The following is a 19,081-nucleotide window of genomic DNA, read 5'->3' as shown; positions in this document are numbered from 1 at the left end:
TTTAAATTATAAAATCTTGTTATAATAGCTCATGCATATGCTTAGGAAGAGAACTAGCCTGCTTTTGAAGATGAATGAGATTGCTAAGTGTTCAGTAATCCAAGATTTTTATAAAGGAGAAAATGTAGGCAAGAAGCTATTCACTCTGTATTGTATTTCCTAAGGATCCAAAGCACAGAGAGCAACCAAAGAGTCAATCCGTTTCAGTGTGTCCAATTCTAATAATCCCAGAATGACTTCTGTCATACTAATTTTTATTCAAGAAATAGTTACAGAGGCATTCGGGTGCCACTGGGACTGCCAGGTAAGAAAAAAATAGGCACAAACCCTGACCTCATAGCTCTCCTACTGGACAGAAAGCTCTAGTGTTAAGCAAATAGGTATACCAACCCGTGTAAAACGGAACTACAGTAATTGCTCAGAGGTGCAGGACTCATGACGCCAGTCAGGGGACAATTCCCTGCAGAAATGATGATTAACTAGAAAAGAAGGGAGGGACGCACTTTCCATGCAGTGTGAACAGCAAAGACACTGTGGCAAGAAGAACAAGAGAAGGCTGTGGTGGTTGGTGCAGAGAGAGTGGAGAGGAGGTGGCTAGCCAGGTGACACAGGCCAGACTGTGGAGGGGCTAGTGGACCAAGAGTGGGAAGCCATTGAAAGATTTCTGGGAGAACTAGCTCGGAAAGTTTGCATTTCACAAGGGTTATTGTACCCATAGTGTGGAGAACAGACTAGAAACTAGAAGGGAGCAGGAGCCCAGGGGAGACATGATAGCACATGATAGCCGGCTGGACAAGGTTTTATGTATGGTGACACAGAGTCATCTAAAGACTTGGGACGCAGATCCCAAGGATGAAGTAATAGTTGGACATGAGGAGATGAGGAAGAAGCTAGGTTTCTTAGCTTGAAAGAGTAGACAGAACTGGAAGAAGGATCATTTGAGGAGGAGACTGTTGGCTTAAAAGATTTGAATTAGAGTCTTCCACCATTCGCCATTAAATTTCCTTTAAGGCAGTAGATATTTCTACTTTAGTATATCATCTGTATGTGGATTCTTGCCTTGGTGGTGTTCTGCTACACTGCCTGTCAGCCCTTAAACCTGAACTCTAAATCGGGCTCATGAAGGAACTGAAATGAATTTAGTGGTCCTGCTGAAAATAACGAGTTCACCCACCAAATCACTAATCTATAAAATCTGACACAAAGGGTGACTCTGGGAAATGAGCTTTGCGAAAAGGGTGGCACTACTCCTGTCAAAAGCCTCGAGAAAGCCAGGTTTATCAATGTGAAATAATGTTGTTTTCTCAGTGGCAGGGTTAAATCAAGGCGGGAAACCCCACAGTTAACACTGTGCTGAAGTTATAAATGACAGCTGTGTTTTTGTCTATACTTGCCTTTGTTGTTTTGACTTTATTGCCACTGCTACAGGACCAACCTGAGTAATCAGGCAGCACTTTACAGTCCTCTCCTTCCAAACAGGGATCCATGTGACACCACCATTTCTGGATCACGATGGAAGCTGGAAAAGGAAGGCCAGATGATATGTATGACACTTTTCTTCCTCCAAATGCAGACAAAATAAAGCTCGAAATGGACTGTTGTTAGGTGCCATTGAGTCAATTTTGACTACAGTGACCCATGTGACAGAGTACTACTGCCCCATAGAGTTTTCTTGGCTGTAATCTTTATGGAAGCAGATCGCCAGGTCTTTCTCCAGCAGAGCTTCAGGGTGAGTTCAAACCGCCAGCCTTTTGGTTAGCAGCCAAGCGCTTACCTGTCGCGCCACCAGAGCTCCTTCGACATGGGTTAGTACGCTGAATTCAAAGATTACTGATCACGTTTGTTTGACCCTAAGTACACAGGGTTGCTATGAGTCGGAGCTGACTCGAGGGCACCTAACAATAACAAGTAAATGTAAATAACCCACTGAGCATTATACTGTACAAAATAAAACATCTGTTCTTTGCAGTTGGCTATCCTAGTTTAACATAGATAGTGAGAGATCTGAAGCTTGGGTGTAGGGCTTTCTGCGTCTGAATCTAGCTGTGCTACTTTGATTTCTAACTGATGTTGGACTAGTTATTTAACTTCTCAAACCTCAGTTTCTTCATCTGTAAAATGGGAACAAAAACAGAACCTTTTTCCTGAAATGTCTTAGAGATAAAGCTAATCCTTTGTGGGAAACTCTTCTTACTTAGGCCTGTCACTGTGTTCTCAGAAAATATTATTATGGTCGTCACCTTTGGGCACAGGCTACAATGGTGGGCATTAATACTGCAGATTTGTGAAGTCTAATGCGGTTTGCCACCAAAAGCAAAGACTGAAAGCAATAAAAATGGCCTTCACGCATGAAGCTTGGAAACCCCTGGGTGGGACAAATGTTAATGCGCTGGGCATTTTGATGCACTGCAACAAAAAGGCTGGAGGTTCGAGCCCACCCAGAGATGCCTCAGAAGAAAGGCCTGGCAATCTACTTCTGAAAAATCAGTCATTGAAAACCCTATGGAGCAACTGATTACATGGAGCTCATCTCTTCACGCCCTTCCGGTAAGTGCTGAGTGACCAAATAAAGTCAATCTCTAGAAGCCAACTGACAGTGAGTGGGGCTGGCAGTCCCTCACATTCCTACATTCCAGACTGATTAGCTCACCTGTGGAATTCACCTTCTCCTTACCTGTTTCCACAACAGTCTGCCAGCAAAATGATTTCTGTTTTAAGCCCACGAAGCACAAGCTAGTACCCTGGGTTTAGACCCAGGCTGAGAAGTAGAGGGAAACTCCATCAGCTTTGGTTGGCTATTCACACAGAGTCAGAGGGCAAAAAGGCTGTGATTGACTTTAAGGGTGAGCCCAGCCAACGGGCTGGTACAGGACACAGTTTAGGGTGAAGGGGCATGAACCCTGTTTTTCTAATTGAAGCAGCAACTCAGCTTCAAGCAAAGCTGTAGAAATTCTGATACCCACTGCCAAAGTCAATTCCGACTTACAGCGACTGAAGTCGAACTGTCCCATAGGGTTGCCAAGGCTATAATCTTTACGGAAGATGACAAGATCACCTTTTTGAGGGCTAGATATCCTGCTAATTGCCTTCACTGGTTTTTTTTTTTTAATTGAAATTTTACTATAACAGCAAAAACGGTTATTTCCCTGCATTTTATAGAGATGAGATCTTGAGGTATTAAGCGACTTGTCCAAGGCCATGGAGTCTGAAAGCAGTCATGTCAGCGTTTGGATGGAGGCAGTCAAACACTAGAGCTCACCAAACCCGTTGCTGTGAGTAGATTCCAACTCATAGTTGACTCATAGCGACCCTACAGGACAGAGCAGAACTGCCCCATAGGGTTTCCAAGGAGCACCTGGTGGATTCGAACTGCCGAACTTTTGGTTAGCAGCCGTAGCTCTTAATCGCTACACTACCAGGGTTTCCGGCTAGAGCCCACAGCTTACCTTAAATACACCCCGGCCCTCACACCATGGATCTCTAGCAGAAACAACTCCTTATACAGAGGCTGCAACAAAAGTAAGTAACTTAACACTAAGGCACTGCATTTAAAGCCAGGGACGGATTATCCAGTAATCAAGGTATGCACGGGCTTAACTGTGTTTCCTTACTCGACTATATAAGGTAGCTTGCTTACTCTAAGTCAGTGCATACCAGGCTTACTGGTTAACCTGCCCCTGTTCAAACTCTTCCCAGTTGAGCAAACGCTATGTGGCAGGATGAGGGCACAGGCTGATTTTATTATTGGCTGAAGTGACCAGACACGGTGTCCTCCATACACATGGCCACCGCTCCCAATTCTGGGGTAATCTATGCAATAATTCCGCCAAAACCAATAGCACCTAAGTAAGGTAGATTCATGATCTGGGAGAACCATTTGCTGTTTAAATCAGGAGGTGCCAGCCCTGAGGAAGAAATATAGCGAAATGGGTTATCTGTCGGAGTCTGTCACTAAAGTTGACTGGATGGACGCACTGGGTCAAAGCCTGAGAATGTTATATTCTTTTCTGCACCAAACATCTTAACAATCTCACCTTAAAACTTTATGAAGCTTTGTTACTTTCTCACTTTCCAAAGCACTTTTACCTACCGTTCTTCTTTAGACTGTCCCAACAACTTTGAAAAGCAAAAGGAGTAGGCAGATGGTTCCAGAAATAAAAACAAGAGCTACCTACAACATTAAGCAGCATGAGGAGGAGGTATTAGAATCGAGATTTTCTTCCTCTCTGTTACGCAGTCTTTGTACTATATCACATTTTAAAATAACATTTTAGGTTAATAAGTGCTACCGAGAGTCTCACCACAGTATTAGTAATCAAGTCAGAATTTCTGAATATTTGGGGTTGGTCCCGAGCGGGCATAAAAATAAATAAGAGATGATTTGGTTCCAAACCCTCAATTTAAAGTCCCATCTGCAGGACTTGAAAAGTTATATAAATGTTGACAGAGTTTAGTTATATTTACAGAGTTACACTGAAATTAAAAATTTTTTATCTCAAACTGTCCCTTAAACAAACTTACTCAGCACTGGGAAATGAAGACCTCGCAATATTTGAAAAATGGAAGACGCAAAAGAAGTCTTGAGAGGTAGCTGTCCAAGCGCAGGCAGGAGTGGCACTGGGTGATGAATGACCTGGCTGAAGTGAGAGGTCAGGGAAGCCGGGACGCTCAGCTGAGGAGAGATCTGGGAAGCAAGCCCTAGGGACCAATGCAAGATTAGACTTGATTGTCTAAGCAGAAGGGAGCCATGGAAGGTTTCTGAGGAAAGCAGTACAGTGAGGCAGAGAAACCTGAGTGCTGGCACAGTAGTTTCGCAGGGAAAGATGCAAGAATTTGGGCCAGAGAAGAGGCTAAAAGAGAAGGCTGGTTGATGTGTGAGTGAGATGAGAAACTAGAAGTAAATTCACTGCTGAGGAAATGGAATGAATCAGATTGCCTCAACTCTACAGCAGAGAAATGTCAGCACTTCTTACTAGACGCATGGGCAAGGAAGATGAGGCCAACAACTGGATAGGAAGCTCGAGGAGGGGAAAAAATTTTAAGAAATTATTTGCCTAGGATTTTGTTTAAAGATTTAAATACACAGAAAAGCAGCAGCACCAAAGAACAAAAACAAAAAACCAAACCAGTTGCCACTGAGTCAACTCCAACTCAAGGCGACACCCACGTGTGTCAGAGTAGAACTGGACTCCACAGGGTTTTCAATAGCTGATTTTTCAGAGGTAGACTGTCAGGCCTTTCTTCCAAGGTGCATCTGGGGGACTGGAATCTCCAACGTTTCAGTTGGCAGCCAAGCACATTAGCTGTCTGCACCACCCAGGGACTCCTATATAAGAGCAGACTCTCATTAAATTATTTCTTTACCAGTTTTCCTTCACTTAAGCAGAAAATATGGTGTGATTCCTTGAAAGACAGATTTGAAAATGCTCCCTTAAAATAGCAAGCTGCCCCAGGATTTAAAATATTTCTATTTGCAAAATAAAATCACATCCATATCTTTCAGAATAATGCGCTGGGTTAGGTGCCCCTATAAGTAGATCCCCATGCATCTGTCAGTTTGTCCTACTGTGGTGGCTTGTGTGTTGTGTGATACTTGAAGCTATGCTAACGGTATTTCAAATATCAGTAGGGTCACCCATGGTGAACAGGTTTCAGTGGAGCTTCCAGACTAAGACAGACTTGGAAGAAAGACCTGGCAGTCTACTTCTGAAAATTTAGGCCAGTGAAAACCTTAGGAACAACAGCAGAACATTGTTTGGTATAGTGCTGGAAGATGAGCCCCTCAATCAGAAGGCACACAAAATAGGACTTGGAAAGAGCTGCCTCCTCAAAGTTACTGAAGCTGTTTGCCGTCCAGTCAATTCCAACTCTTAGCAACTCTACAGGACAGAGTAAAACTGCCCCACAGGGTTTCCAAAGAGTGGCTAGTGGATTCAAACTGCTGACTTTTGGTAAGCAGCCGAGCTCTTAAACACTGCTACCAGGGCTCCCCTCCAAGTAGAGTCAACCTTAACGACATGGATGGAGCAAAGCTTTCAGGGTCTTCATTTGCTGAGGTGGCACGGCTCAAAGTGAGAAGAGCTGCAAACATCTATATTAATAATCAGAATGTGGAGAGTATGAATCTAGGAAAGCTGGAGTGGCCAAAAATGAAATGGACCCCATAAAGATTGACAGCCTAGGCATTAGTGAGCTGAAATGGACAGGTACTGGCCATTTCCAATTGGACAATTATATGGTCTGCTGTGCCTGGAATGACCAATTGAAGAGGAATGGTGTCGCGTTCATCATCGAAAAGAATATTTCAAGATCTATCCTCATCTATCCAGAAGTACAATGCTATCTGTGATAGGATAATATCCATACGCCTACAAGGACAACCAGTTAATATGACTATTATTCAAATTTACCCACCTACCACTATTGCCAAAGATGAAGAAATTGAAGACTCTTGCCAACTTCCACAGTCTGAAATTTATCAAACATGCAATCAAGATGCACTGATAATTCCTGGTGGTTGGAATGCAACAGCTGGAAATAAAGAAGGATCGGTAGTTGGAGAATATGGCCTTCATGATAGAAATGACGTTGGAGATTGTATGATTGAATTTTGCAAGACCAACAATTTCTTCATTGCAAATAACTTTTTCCAACAACATAAATGGTGACTATACAAGTGAACCTCACCAGATGGAATACACAGGAATCAAATTGACTCCATCTGTGGAAAGAGACAATGGAAAGGCTCAGTTATCATCAGTCAGAACAAGACCAGAGGCCAACAGAGGAACAGACCGTCAACTGCCCATATGCAAGTTCAGGCTGAAGCTGAAGAAAAGAAGAGCAAGTTCAGGAGAACCAAAATACAATCTTAAGTATATCCCACCTGAATTTAGAAGCCATCTCAAGAACAGATTTGACACATTAATAACCGAAGACAAAACGAGCTGTGAAATGACAGCAAGGGCATTAGACATGAAGAAAGCAAAAGATCACCAAAAGGACAGGAAAGAAAGAAAAGACCAAAAGGGATGTCAGAAGAGACTTGGAAACTTGCTCTTGAACGTAGAGCAGATAAAACAAAGGGAAGAAATGATGAACAGAAGATTTCAAAGGGCATCTCAAGGAGACAAAGTATTATAATGACCTGTGCAAAGAGCTGGAGACAGAAAACCAAAAGGGAAGAACACGCTCGGCATTTCTCAAGCTGAAAGAACTGAAGAAAAAATTCAAGCCTCGAGTTGCAATAGCAAAGGCTTCTACGGAGAAAATGTTAAATGATACAGGAAGCATCAAAAGAAGATGGAAGGAATACACAGAGTCATTATACCAAAAAGAATTAGTTAATATTCAACCATTTCAAGACGAAGCATATGATCAAGAGCCGAAGGTACTGAAGGAGGGAGTCCAAGCTGCTCTGAAGGCACCGGCAAAAAACAAGGTTCCAGGAATTCACAAAATACCAACTGAGATGTTTCAACAAGCAGATATAGTGCTGTAAGTGCTCATTCAACTATGTCAAGAAATATGGAAGATGGCTTCCTGGTTAACCAACTGGAAGAGATCTATATTTGTGCCCATTCCAAAGAAAGGTGATACAACAGGATGTGGAAATTATCAAACAATATCGTTAATATCACACCCAAGTAAAACTTTGCTGAAGATCATTCAAAAGCGGTTGTAGCAGTACATGGGCAGGCAACTGCCAGAAGTTCAAGCTGGATTCAGAAGAGGATGTGGTTTAAAACCAGGAAGGGTGTGCCTCAGGGTTGGATCCTCTCACCATACTTATTCAATCTGTATGCCAAGCATATAATCCGAAAAGCTGGACTATATAAAGAAGAATGTGACACAAGTTTGCTTGCAGAAAGTGAAGAGAACATGAAGCACTTACTGATGAAAATCAAAGACTAACAGCCTTCAATATGGATTGACTGCATTTCAACATAAAGAAAACGAAAATCCTCACAACCAGACCAATAAGCAGCTTCATGACAAACAGAGAAAAGGTTGAAGTTGTCAAGGATTTCATTTTAGTTGGCTCCACAATCAACACCCATGGAAGCAGCAGTCAAGAAAGGACACATTGCATTCAGCAAACCTGCTGCCAAAGACCTCTTTCAAGTGCTAAAAAGCAAAGACGTCACTTTGAGGACTAAGGTGTGCTGACCCAAGCCATATTTTCAATCGCCTCATAAGCATGCAAAAGCTGGAGAATGAAAAGGAAGACCAAAGAAGAATTAACATCTTTGAATTAAGGTGTTAGCGAGAATATTGAAGATACCCTGGACTGCCAGAAAAATGAACAAATCTCTCTTGGAAGAAGTCCAGCCACAATGCTCCTTCAAAGCAAGGATGGCAAAACTTCATCTCATATACTTCAGACATGTGTTCAAGAGGGATCAGTCCCCGGAGAAGGACATGGTGCTTGGTAAAAATAGAGGGTCAGGGAAAAAGAGGAAGACCCTCAAAGAGGTGGATTGACACAGTGGCTACAACAATGGGCTCAAATATAACAACTACTGTGAGGATGGCACAGGACTGGGCAGTGTTTCCTTCTGTTGTACCTGCGGTCGCTATGAATCAGAACTGAATTGGTGGTTCCTAACAACAATATAAGTAGATCCTTGAAAGATTTAATAGCAAATGTTCTTGCAGAAAATGAGCTGAGACAAAGGACCCAGAAGTAGGATTCTATTAAAGTAACTTGAGAAAATCTGCCCACTTAACTGAAACTTGTCTCCACAGGAAAATAAGTTTGTAGGAGGCATATATTTTTTTCTTGTTACAAAATAGCATAATACACTTTAAATGAGAAAGTGTCTTGTCACTTCTATTTTTAAGATAAAATTCTTATTCTTTAAAAAGCTCCAAGCCTTTCTGGCTTATGAAAACACATAATATCCCTATCTTCAAGCTGCCAACCTGTAAGGAATAAAAAAAAAAAAGAAAAAAAGACACTGAAGCCCTGGTTTTATGGGAGCAACTAAGTACATTCTACAATGTTGTCTTCTAGGTGAGATTTTAACATGACTAATTGGCTATTCTGCTTCTGGCTCACGTTCCTTTTTCTCAATTGTATAACATCGATTAGGTTTTATTTTTTTTTATGTCTTTCCCAAATAAGTACTGCTAGGTTAAATAAAACATGGTACGTATTTATATAGCTATTTAGATAAGTCCACCTTAAAATGAGACTATCAAAAAACTGGTTCACTTCTCCAGAGTTGGTCTCCCATATGTTGACTTAGTTTATTTAGTCGTACTTACAGAGTTAAGGTTTTTCTAAAAAGTGTATTTTTACACTGAAAGTATGGACAGGAAGATTAAGGAAGCTGTTCTGTGGTCTAGGTCTGTCTTCTCAGCTCAGCGTGGTCTTGCACAAGCATGTCCACATAGAGTGGGTGCATCTATGGAAGGGTTTCTCAACTTTGACATTATTGACATTTGGGGACTTGCTCAAATGCCAAATAATTAAGTCTTTATCACAGATCCTAAGAAACCCTGGTGGTGCAACAGTTAAGCGCTCGGGTGCTAACTGAAAGGTTGACAGTTCAAACCCACGCAGAAGCTTCATGGGAGAAGACCTAGCAACCTCCTCCCGTAAAGATTACAGCCTAGAAAACCCTATGGGGCGGTTCTACTGTGTCATATGAGGCTGCTATGAGTCAAAAATTGACTGATGGCACCTAACAACCACTAATCCTATCATAAAAAATCATAAAAAAAAAAAGTAATTCAGTCAGTCACTGAGAATGTTTTCTTTGTCATAAATACAACTTTTTTTTTTTAGTCTTTGTTGTGGGGAAGTGTCCTGATCATTATAGGATGTTTACCAATATCCCTGGCCTTGACCTACTAGGTACTAGAAGCATCTCCCCCCTCAGTGTGACAACCAAAAATATCTCCAGACATGGCCAAGTGTCCTCCAAATTGCCCTTGGTTGAGAAATATTAGCCTATGGTTATAGAAATTTACTCAGCTCAAAATGAGAGAATTAAGTTCCTACTCCCCAGAAAGGAAGTTTGAAACCTTTTTAAACCTTTTTAATAACAGAAAGTTAGGTGGACTGACTAGTGGGATAAGTCCACATGGATCCTAAGAGACCCAAGGGGAGATAAAGAAAGGAAATGCCTATTCTAAAGGCACACAAAAGAGTGAGGGATTTTCTTCAACAAGGAGCTCCAGTAAAACTCAACTTTGTCACTGGTGTGTCATAGCTACAAGGGAGAGGAGGGAAGGATAGGATAATAATTAGACTGAGGTAGACAAACTCTGATAAACGAAGGCCTCCACAGGAGAAGAGATGGGGTCAAGAATTGCGCCCGTGAGAAGCCAGGGGCATGTGTTTACCAGGTTAGAGAAGGTGAGGAAGGGCAAACTTGAGGACTGGAAGTAGTCAGGTCTAGCTCGGAAATGGTGGAAGACGAGAGAGGATGAAGTCAACAGAACCCTTAATGCTAGAGGCCTTAGATTCAGTTAAATTTTAGGACTTAATTCCTGCCTTCTGGGAATTTACATTCTAAGTAAGTGGGTGAAACAGAATATGCTAATAAAAAAGGATATGCAGTATTATGATAAAAGTTCATCTAAAGCATCCTAGGAATTTTAGGATCTCTGAATTCAACAGGTCACCTTATCAGCACAGATTTCCGTGGCGTGTGTGTGCGCACATGCGTGCACGAACGAGTGCGCTCATGCGTGGAACTGCCCAGGCAGAAAGCAGGAAGGAACACATGGAATAGAGGTGGCATGGTGGTTTACCATGGATTAGGATTATTTTCACAAACCAAAACTTTGTTCCGGTGTGATGAACTACCACAGCCTCTCATTAGAGTAGGAACTTTAAGACTTAATTCTGGTCTCCTTCCCTCCCACTAGGATGGTTCTCTCTCCCTTTTGCCTTGCAGTTCTGTGCTGCTGAAGTGATTGCAACTCCTAGTGACCTAATGTGACAGAGCAGAGCTGCCCCATAGTGTTTTCTTGGCTGTAATCTTCACAGAAGCAAATCACCCGGTCTTTCTCCTGCCGAGCTGCTGGGTGGGCTCAAACCACCAGCCTTTCAGTTAGCAGCCAAGAGCTTAACTGTTGTGCCACCAAGGCTCCTCCCCATAATGCTTTCTGAGTAAAAGTCATCCTTGCCTGTTTTAACATTGTCCAATGCAATTTTTCTTCCACACCAGACACAAAGGTGCTAAATTAAAATGTGATGAATGAACATATTGTCCTCCCATCTTCCGAAGAGCTTTTGTAAAGTAATCCTTGCTGTCACTTACGTGACTGCCACGGACAAAAACTACTTCTTTTTTTTGGTGGCATGGATATTTAAAGAAAGGCCCTGTGCTCCTCACATAGTCCATAAAGCCATGAAAGTTGTTGGCATTACAAACAGTAACTCTCATCCTTAACTAAGCAAATTCTGACATCTCAGAAAAGTAGAAGAAATTCAGGCATTGTCCAAAAAAAAGCTTTAAGAAGTAACTGCCACCTATTCCTAAACTTCTGTGTTATTAATCTTTTTTACACCCAATGTTTAGAAAGCATTCACTTTGACAAAATAAATTAAGCTTCATTGTACTACACATTTATCTCATTTTATCATAAATCCACGGCCTGCTATCTGTTGAGCTGTATTTTGATAAACGCATAGAATAGAGTTCCCATCACAAAAACAGCCCCGTATACACCACCAGACAACTTAAAGAAAAAGAACGAGAACACCTAACAGCTAAGCAGTTATCTGTTTTAGGACCCAAGTAACCATACCAAACCAACCAATCAAAAAAACCAAACCCACTGCTGTTGAGTGAACTCCAACTCATGGCGATGCCACACGGTTTCCAAGGCTGTAAATACCAACTAAAATAGGCTGCCACGGGGACACTGGTGGCTTCCACTGCCAACCTTTCAGTTAGCAGTCAATTGCTTTAACCACTGTGCCACCAGGGCTCCTTCAAGTAACCATAGGCTCACTGAAATAATTCTCTATTCCTACTCCCAAGCTCTAAAAGAATACCAAAGATATATTTCAATAATTCAGGGGGTTTTCATGAGTTAACTATAACAAAAGTTTTGTTGGGAGAAGAAAAAGAAAAACAGGGAATTTTTCTCTTTGTTTGACTAATAAAAGCCATGGTTTTATGGAAAAGCAATAAAAACACTAGATAAGTATCTGTGGTGTGGATTAACCAAATGCATAAGGATATTCCAATGTCTATGTCAACATTAATTAGTGCTCCGCTCCAACATCTTTTACCTTTGTTTTAATTTAAATGTAAATTCAAGTGAATTTTACATGTTAGATCCTCTCTATTCTTATTGACAAATAAGATAAGAAGAACGTATCAGGAGAGGGGCTAGATCTTCCCACATGCCAATTAACAGCATGATACCACATAATTATTACAGGATAAAGACTAAGCAAGTAAACCTAATAATCCCTAATGGAAACATATTCGGGTGAGGTACAGACGTTCAGGAGAATATGAAAACAGACTCTCATCCCATCTAAAGCCTAAACTACAACTTGCTATACCTCCTCAGTGACTTTGACTTAATAGACACTTTTTTTTAATTTAGTACTGACTGTTTGCCAGGCAATGCTAATTGGAGAGGACAAAAAGATGAAGCCATAATCACAACCTCATCTTTGGATGGGTGGTTTTCTCTGGTCACAACTGGTACAAAAAAAATCAAATATTTATATAAAACTTACCCTGCACTGTCTAATATTGAAGCTTCTACCCAAATGTGCCCATTTAAATGTTAATTGCAAAAAATTAAAAATTCACTTCCTCAGTCTCATCAGACACTTTTCAAGGACTCAATAAAATAGTTATACCTGGTTATTGGATAGTTTTATGGATTGAATTGTGTCCTCCAAAAAAGTGTGTTGTAAATCCTAACCTCTATAACTGCAGAAAATTAAAACAAGTTCATGAGAGCCAAAGTACAACCTTGAGTATATCCCACCTGAATTTAGAGATCATCTCAAGAATAGATTTGATGCACTGAACACTAACCACTGAAGGCCAGACCAGTTGTGGGATGATATCAAGAAGGACATCATACATAAAGAAAGCAAAAGGTCATTAAAAAGACAGGAGAGAAAGAAAAGACCAAAATGGATGTCAGAAGAGACTCTGAAACTGAAAGAACTGAAGAAAAAATTCAAGCCTCGAGTTGCAATAGTGAAGGATTCTATGGGGAAAATATTAAACGATACAGGAAGCTTCAAAAGAAGATGGAAGGAATACACAGAGTCATTATACCAAAAAGAATTAGTCGATATTCAACCATTTCAAGAGGTGGCATATGATCAGGAACTGATGGTACTGAAGGAAGAAGTCTAAGCTGTTCTGAAGGCATTGGCAAAAAACAAGGCTCCAGGAATTGACAGAATATCAATTGAGATGTTTCAACAAACAGATGCAGTGACAGAGGCGCTCACTCGTCTATGCCAAGAAATATGGATGGAAGAGATCCATATTTATGCCTAGTCCCAAGAAAGGTGATCCAACTGAATGCGGAAGTTATAGAACAATATCATTAATATCACACGCAAGTGAAATTTTGCTGAAGGTCATTCAAAAATGGCTGCAGCACATCAGAAAGTAAGGACGAATGGGGAAAGACAGATGCCACATGGAGATCTCCAAAGAACACCTAGAACTGTAGAGAAGCTGAGATAAGGATTGTCCCCCCAGAACTAGCAGTCTAGAAAGCTTCCCCCTAGAGTGAGTGGCTTGAATTTGAACCTTGAGCCTCCTGAACAGTGAGAAAATAAACTTCTGTTCTTTCAGGCCTCTCGCCTGTGGCATTTGTTACGGCAGCATTGGCAAACCAAGCCAGCTACAATACTAAGCAGTGCAGCACATAGAGATTACGTCCATCATCACAGAACGTTCTATTGCATAGTGCTGCATAGACTCTGTTCAGATGCCAAAGTGTTGGTCCCTCACTTACTGATCCTATAACATTAGGGAAGCAGGTGAGTCTGTTTTATTTGCCATAAACACAAATTAAATGTCCATCAAAAGAAGACTAAACAAATCATGATATATTCATGCAACAGAATACCACGAAACAGTTAAAACACTGAGTTACATCTGTGTGTACTGGCACGCAAAGATCTCCACAACCTGACATTGATAGGAATAAAACAAGATGGATGAAGAAATGTCCGGCATGTTACCATTTATGTAAAATACATATTCATGTATGAATTCTATCATGTATTTTCTGAAGACACATCTCTAAATATACAAACATAGAGCAAAATGTATAAACAGATAAATGTAGTGACCCCCTAGGGTGGTGGCCAAAAGGTATTTTGTCATTTATGAAATTTAAAACAAGCCAGTTTAGCATAAGATATTACTATTTTCTTAACAAAGACAAAGATGCTGATAGCAATCACTATCCCATCAGTACCTTCCAGATACCAATAAAAGTGCTTTGAGTATTCAAAAACACTATTTAAATATAAGACTTTTTATATCCAAGGACTCTAGACTTGATAGAGTATAAAAATAGTATGTTATGATTCATAAATTCCTTTAGAAAAAATTTCAAACCTACAGAGGCAAACATACACAGTTGTTACCTTTTGAGACCAAACTCCAATTAGTGATGAGTCCGCTCTCCACTGTACTAAAATTCACTTACGTGCCTTTGTCCCCCAATCATGTACTTAGCCTTGGCTATAGCAGTCTAATTCTGAATAATCAGCCACTGAAAATTCTACAGAGCACAGTTCTGCTCTGATACACATAGGGTTGCCATGAGTCAGAATCAATTCAAAGGCAAATGGTTTCCTTTTGGCTTTTTTTATGGACCAGGAAATTGGGAGGGAGATGTGAACAGGAGAGACCTAGTCCCTGCCCTCAACATGCTGATAGTCTACAGAGAAAGGAACACATTCTACAAGTTTATACAACAAAATGGGATAAATGTCATTCACTGGAAGTTTGGGGAGATACAGATTTGAAAAAAGAGTGGGAAGTAGACAAATTGTGCGCTGAGAGGAGGTAGACAATGATTCTGGCAAAGAAACAGAAATGTAAAGCCCGGAGATGAAAGAGAATGGGAAGCCTCCAGTTTGACTGGCTACAGTAACAGAAAAGGGGAGAAATGAGATGGCGCAGGATCATGTAGGGCTGTGTCAGCCATGGTACGGAATTCGGATTTTATCTTAAAGGAAGCCACAGAGGTGTGGTTTTATGTATGGGAGTGCCATGATCAGTTCTGTTTTTATAAAGGACTCATTCTGGCTACAGGGTGGAGACTGGAAGAACAGGAGTGATAAATGTGGCAAGATGTTGGCCCCCAGACTGTGGAAGTAGCAGCTGGGATAGAGAAAAGTGGACTGATTTGAGAGAGGGGAAAGAAAGAATGGGCATGATTTGATCTTCTTTCAACTGACGGAGAAGGTAAATATACTAAACGGTCTCATCTGGGTTAAGGGTTAGGAACTTAGCAAAATTCTCTTAAATCCCTTTTTTTTTATGCTAAAGATCTTCATCTCTTTTTATAGGTCCACAATTTTATCTACAATTCCCAAATTCAAAAAACACTCAAAAATGGAAAGGTTGATGGCAGCAACCCCAACTTGAGTTAACATGAGGTTCTTCATTTTGCCTTATCTCATTCTACATGAATATTCATATATTCCACTGCAGAAATATTAATATCTGTGATTACGGATGCTGCCAGCGAACGCACTAGGTTTCTTACATAATAGACCATGTAATGCACTATATTACCCTTCTAAAACAGCTTAAGTTGGCTACGCATTTGGCCCCTCTGGTTTCGGATAAGAAATCGTGACCTGGAAATTTCCACTTTGGTTTTCCTGCTTTCAAAGGCAGCTGAGATCTTGCTGATACATACCGCTGTTGACCACACAGTGTGCACGTGTGCGTGGTAAGGGAGATGGGGTGTAGGACAGTCAGCTATTACTGTTGACTGTGCATAAGATCTGGAGTTCAGAATGTCTGCGTTTTAACTGCTGACCTTTGCATGCATTAGACACATGGAAATGTTCATTTTCAGAAAGGTTTTGCCGAGGTAGAGAAACCGCTAAAGGGCTAACCCTGTGCATCTGTCCCTCTGGGGACTGACACTTAATTCTAACAAGTATCTGCTGGAAGAAGCCAGGGGCAGCAAAAGGAATCAATCCCATGCCTTCACCTACAACCACCTGCCTTCATTCATTTAAACCACTGGCCCAGTGCTCCGCTAGGGGCTTTGGAGATTACCAGTGAATGACATAGAATCCCAAACCATTCTCAGGGAAGCTGTTCTACAGAGGAAGCTTTATAAGCATTTGGTAAAACAATAAACTAAAAAAAAAAAATACATGAGTGTTACATTAATGAATCTGTATATTTGGATGTTAACATATAAAATGTAAAATATAAGTGTTAACAAAAAATGTTAATTACATACCATTAAGAAATGAGAAAACTGGGCTGCTTTTTTTTTTTTTTTTGAGTACAGGGTTTGAGAGAGGGGATATGAGAGCACCTGGGGAAGCCACTCCTTTGGTAGGTGTATTGGAAGAGACAGGTGGATGAAGAATTTAATCACATCTTCCAATTGTCCTGTACTGTATCTTCTCACTGGCATCTCTCATTAAAGACTGACCATATTCATCAAGAAATTTTTGGAATTGAATTTATATCCATTTTTGGACTGACACTGACCTGGAAGTTAACCTTAGAGTCTTTGGGTTGCAAAAACAATAAAGTAGGGAGGTTCTTGGTAGTTTTAGGTCCTTTTGAATGCTGAAGAAAGTGGCCAGAAAGGTCTTACCTTCAACACAAGAAGGCTGTGCCCGAGTTGTGCCAGCAACCTGCCCCGGGAAGCAGGAACACTTGACCGTTTGGGACCGCTCTTCAATGCGGTTTTTGTTGCAGCACCTGTGCACGGCCACCACCTCACAGGTCCCTTGCTTGATCTGGTGGTGGCCTAGAAGGTAACGAGAAGGGAAAACAGACCCAACGCTGTTAGGAGGATATGACACCACCAAGAACATGGGCAATGCTATCATTACATTTTCCAACTTCCTGAGCTGTGCGTATCATCTTGTAACTTTTTACTTTGATATACTTTCAAATGTTTATAAAGGTCGCATTCAGAATAGTGCAAAAAACTCCTGTAAACCTGTGGTGGGCGAAATATCGGTTCCATCAACTTCACCCTCCTGGTATCACATCCATGATCATGTTGTATCACTTGGTACTGACCTGCACTAACCTAGCGAGAATTTTTTTGAAGATTATTAGGAATTTGCAGAAGCAAGAGTGAGCTTATCTAGCAATAGGTGGAATGATTCCCATGGCTGGACCTGAGTGAGTAATCCCACCTTCTGAATCTGTCATTCTACTCAAATGTCAGTTCTAGGAAGGGAGCATATCTGACTGGTTACACATTGTTACAGATCGAATTGTGGCCCCCCAGAAGATACACTGAAGTCCTAACCCCTGTCTGTACCTGTAAATCTGACCCTGTTTGGAAATATGGATTTTCTTTTGCTATGTTAATGAGATGTCATATGACAATTGGGGTGGGTTCTAAATCTAACCCCTTTGGAATGGCGTCTTATAAGAGAACACAACAGACACGCAGAGAAATACACACAGAGAGAAGACATATGACAATTTGTCAACAAACCAGGGCTACTGACAAGGAAGGACTCTCCCCTAGAGCTGATGCCCTGATTTGGACTTCCAGCCTCCAACACCGTGAGACAATAAATTTCTGTTCTTTAAAGCCACCCACTTTGTGGTGTGTTTGTTACAGTAGCGCTACGTAACTAAGACACATGACAACTATGGTAGCCAGCCTCTAAGACAGTCCCCTCCTACATTATACCAAGGTTACTCTGCATGTCCAACAGCATATGGCAGAAGTGAGGGTGTGTCACTTCTGAGATTTTTTTTATCTTGGGTGCTGCTCTCACTCCCTCGCAAATCACTGACTTTGGGGAAATCTTGCATGAGTAGCCTTGTGGTGAAGAAGGGAAGTCTCCTCCAACAGCCATATAAGTGACCTTGTAAGCAGACTCCTTATGCAGTCCCCTCCCATAGTGAGCCAGTGTTAGTCTGTGTGACAGTAGCAATACGGAGGCAGAAGGGATAGTACGTCACTTCCAAGATTACATCATAAAAGACAGTGATGCCTGTTCTCTTCCTCTCTCTCTGTTATCACTCACTGTGGGGAAAACCGTGTCAAGAGGAGCCCTGTGCAGAGGCCCGCAGGGTAAGGAACTAAAATAAAGTCTCCTGCTATCAGCCACATGAGTTGAATATGGAAACAGGTCCTCCAGCCCCAGTGAAATCTTCACAGACTACAGGCCCAGCCAAAAGCTTAACAGCAATCACTTGAGAGACCCTGAAACAGAACTACCCAGCTAAGCCACTTCCAGGTTCTTGACTCTCAGAACTTTATGAGAGAACATATGTTTATTGTTTTAAGTATCCAAGTTTTGGGATAATTTATTATGCAATTATAATATATAACTAATACACCAACTCTGGCTATTCCAGGCTGGAGAGATTACCTTGGCTCTGATAGAAATAATGTAAATAAGATTGTAGAGGCAATGTTTAGACATTATTAATGAAAGACAACATTTTTTGAATGCCCTCAAGCACCCTTGTGATTTTCAGATACGCCATTTACATATAAATCGTTATGTGAATTGTAAGCAATCTCATCTACTCGTTAAAACAGGTTTCTCCAAAGATTCCCACTGGTTAAGGCTTTGCCTGGTTTCTGTCACATGTGCTTCAAAGTAACAAAAGTAGCTTAAAAATATTCCGCAATTCAGACTTTTTATCAACGCAGACAGGCCTTCCTCAAAATCTCTATTATTCTGAATTTTACTCTTGCCCTTTCCCGTTATACTATCTTAAGTGCTGGAGGAAGCAAAATTCAACTACTGGAGGGAACAAACACTACGGCAAAGCTTTATTTGTAAAACACATAAAGGCAGACCCTGTGCCCAGAGAATCAAACTATCAGCGAGAGCATCTTCAATCTACTCCGAAGAAAGCATAAATATGAAAGTGATTAA

At 41.1% G+C, this 19,081-nt stretch overlaps 1 protein-coding gene across 1 annotated transcript in view; it reads right to left on the bottom strand.

The window, feature by feature from the left end:
- Positions 1-884: 884 nt before the first annotated feature.
- The window catches only part of LOC100665792 (uncharacterized), a 181,615-nt gene continuing 163,418 nt past the window's right edge, over positions 885-19,081 (bottom strand). The window contains exons 5-6 of the mRNA XM_003410001.3: positions 16,816-16,971; positions 885-1,519 (exon numbers count right to left, since the gene is read on the bottom strand). Coding sequence (XP_003410049.2) covers positions 1,317-1,519; positions 16,816-16,971 — 359 coding nt within the window. The 3' untranslated portion in view covers positions 885-1,316. The remainder of the gene's footprint in view (positions 1,520-16,815; positions 16,972-19,081) is intronic.

Source organism: Loxodonta africana, chromosome 22, assembly GCF_030014295.1.
Source record: "Loxodonta africana isolate mLoxAfr1 chromosome 22, mLoxAfr1.hap2, whole genome shotgun sequence".
Lineage (NCBI taxonomy): Eukaryota > Metazoa > Chordata > Mammalia > Proboscidea > Elephantidae > Loxodonta > Loxodonta africana.
This window is presented reverse-complemented; position numbering and strand designations above follow the sequence as displayed.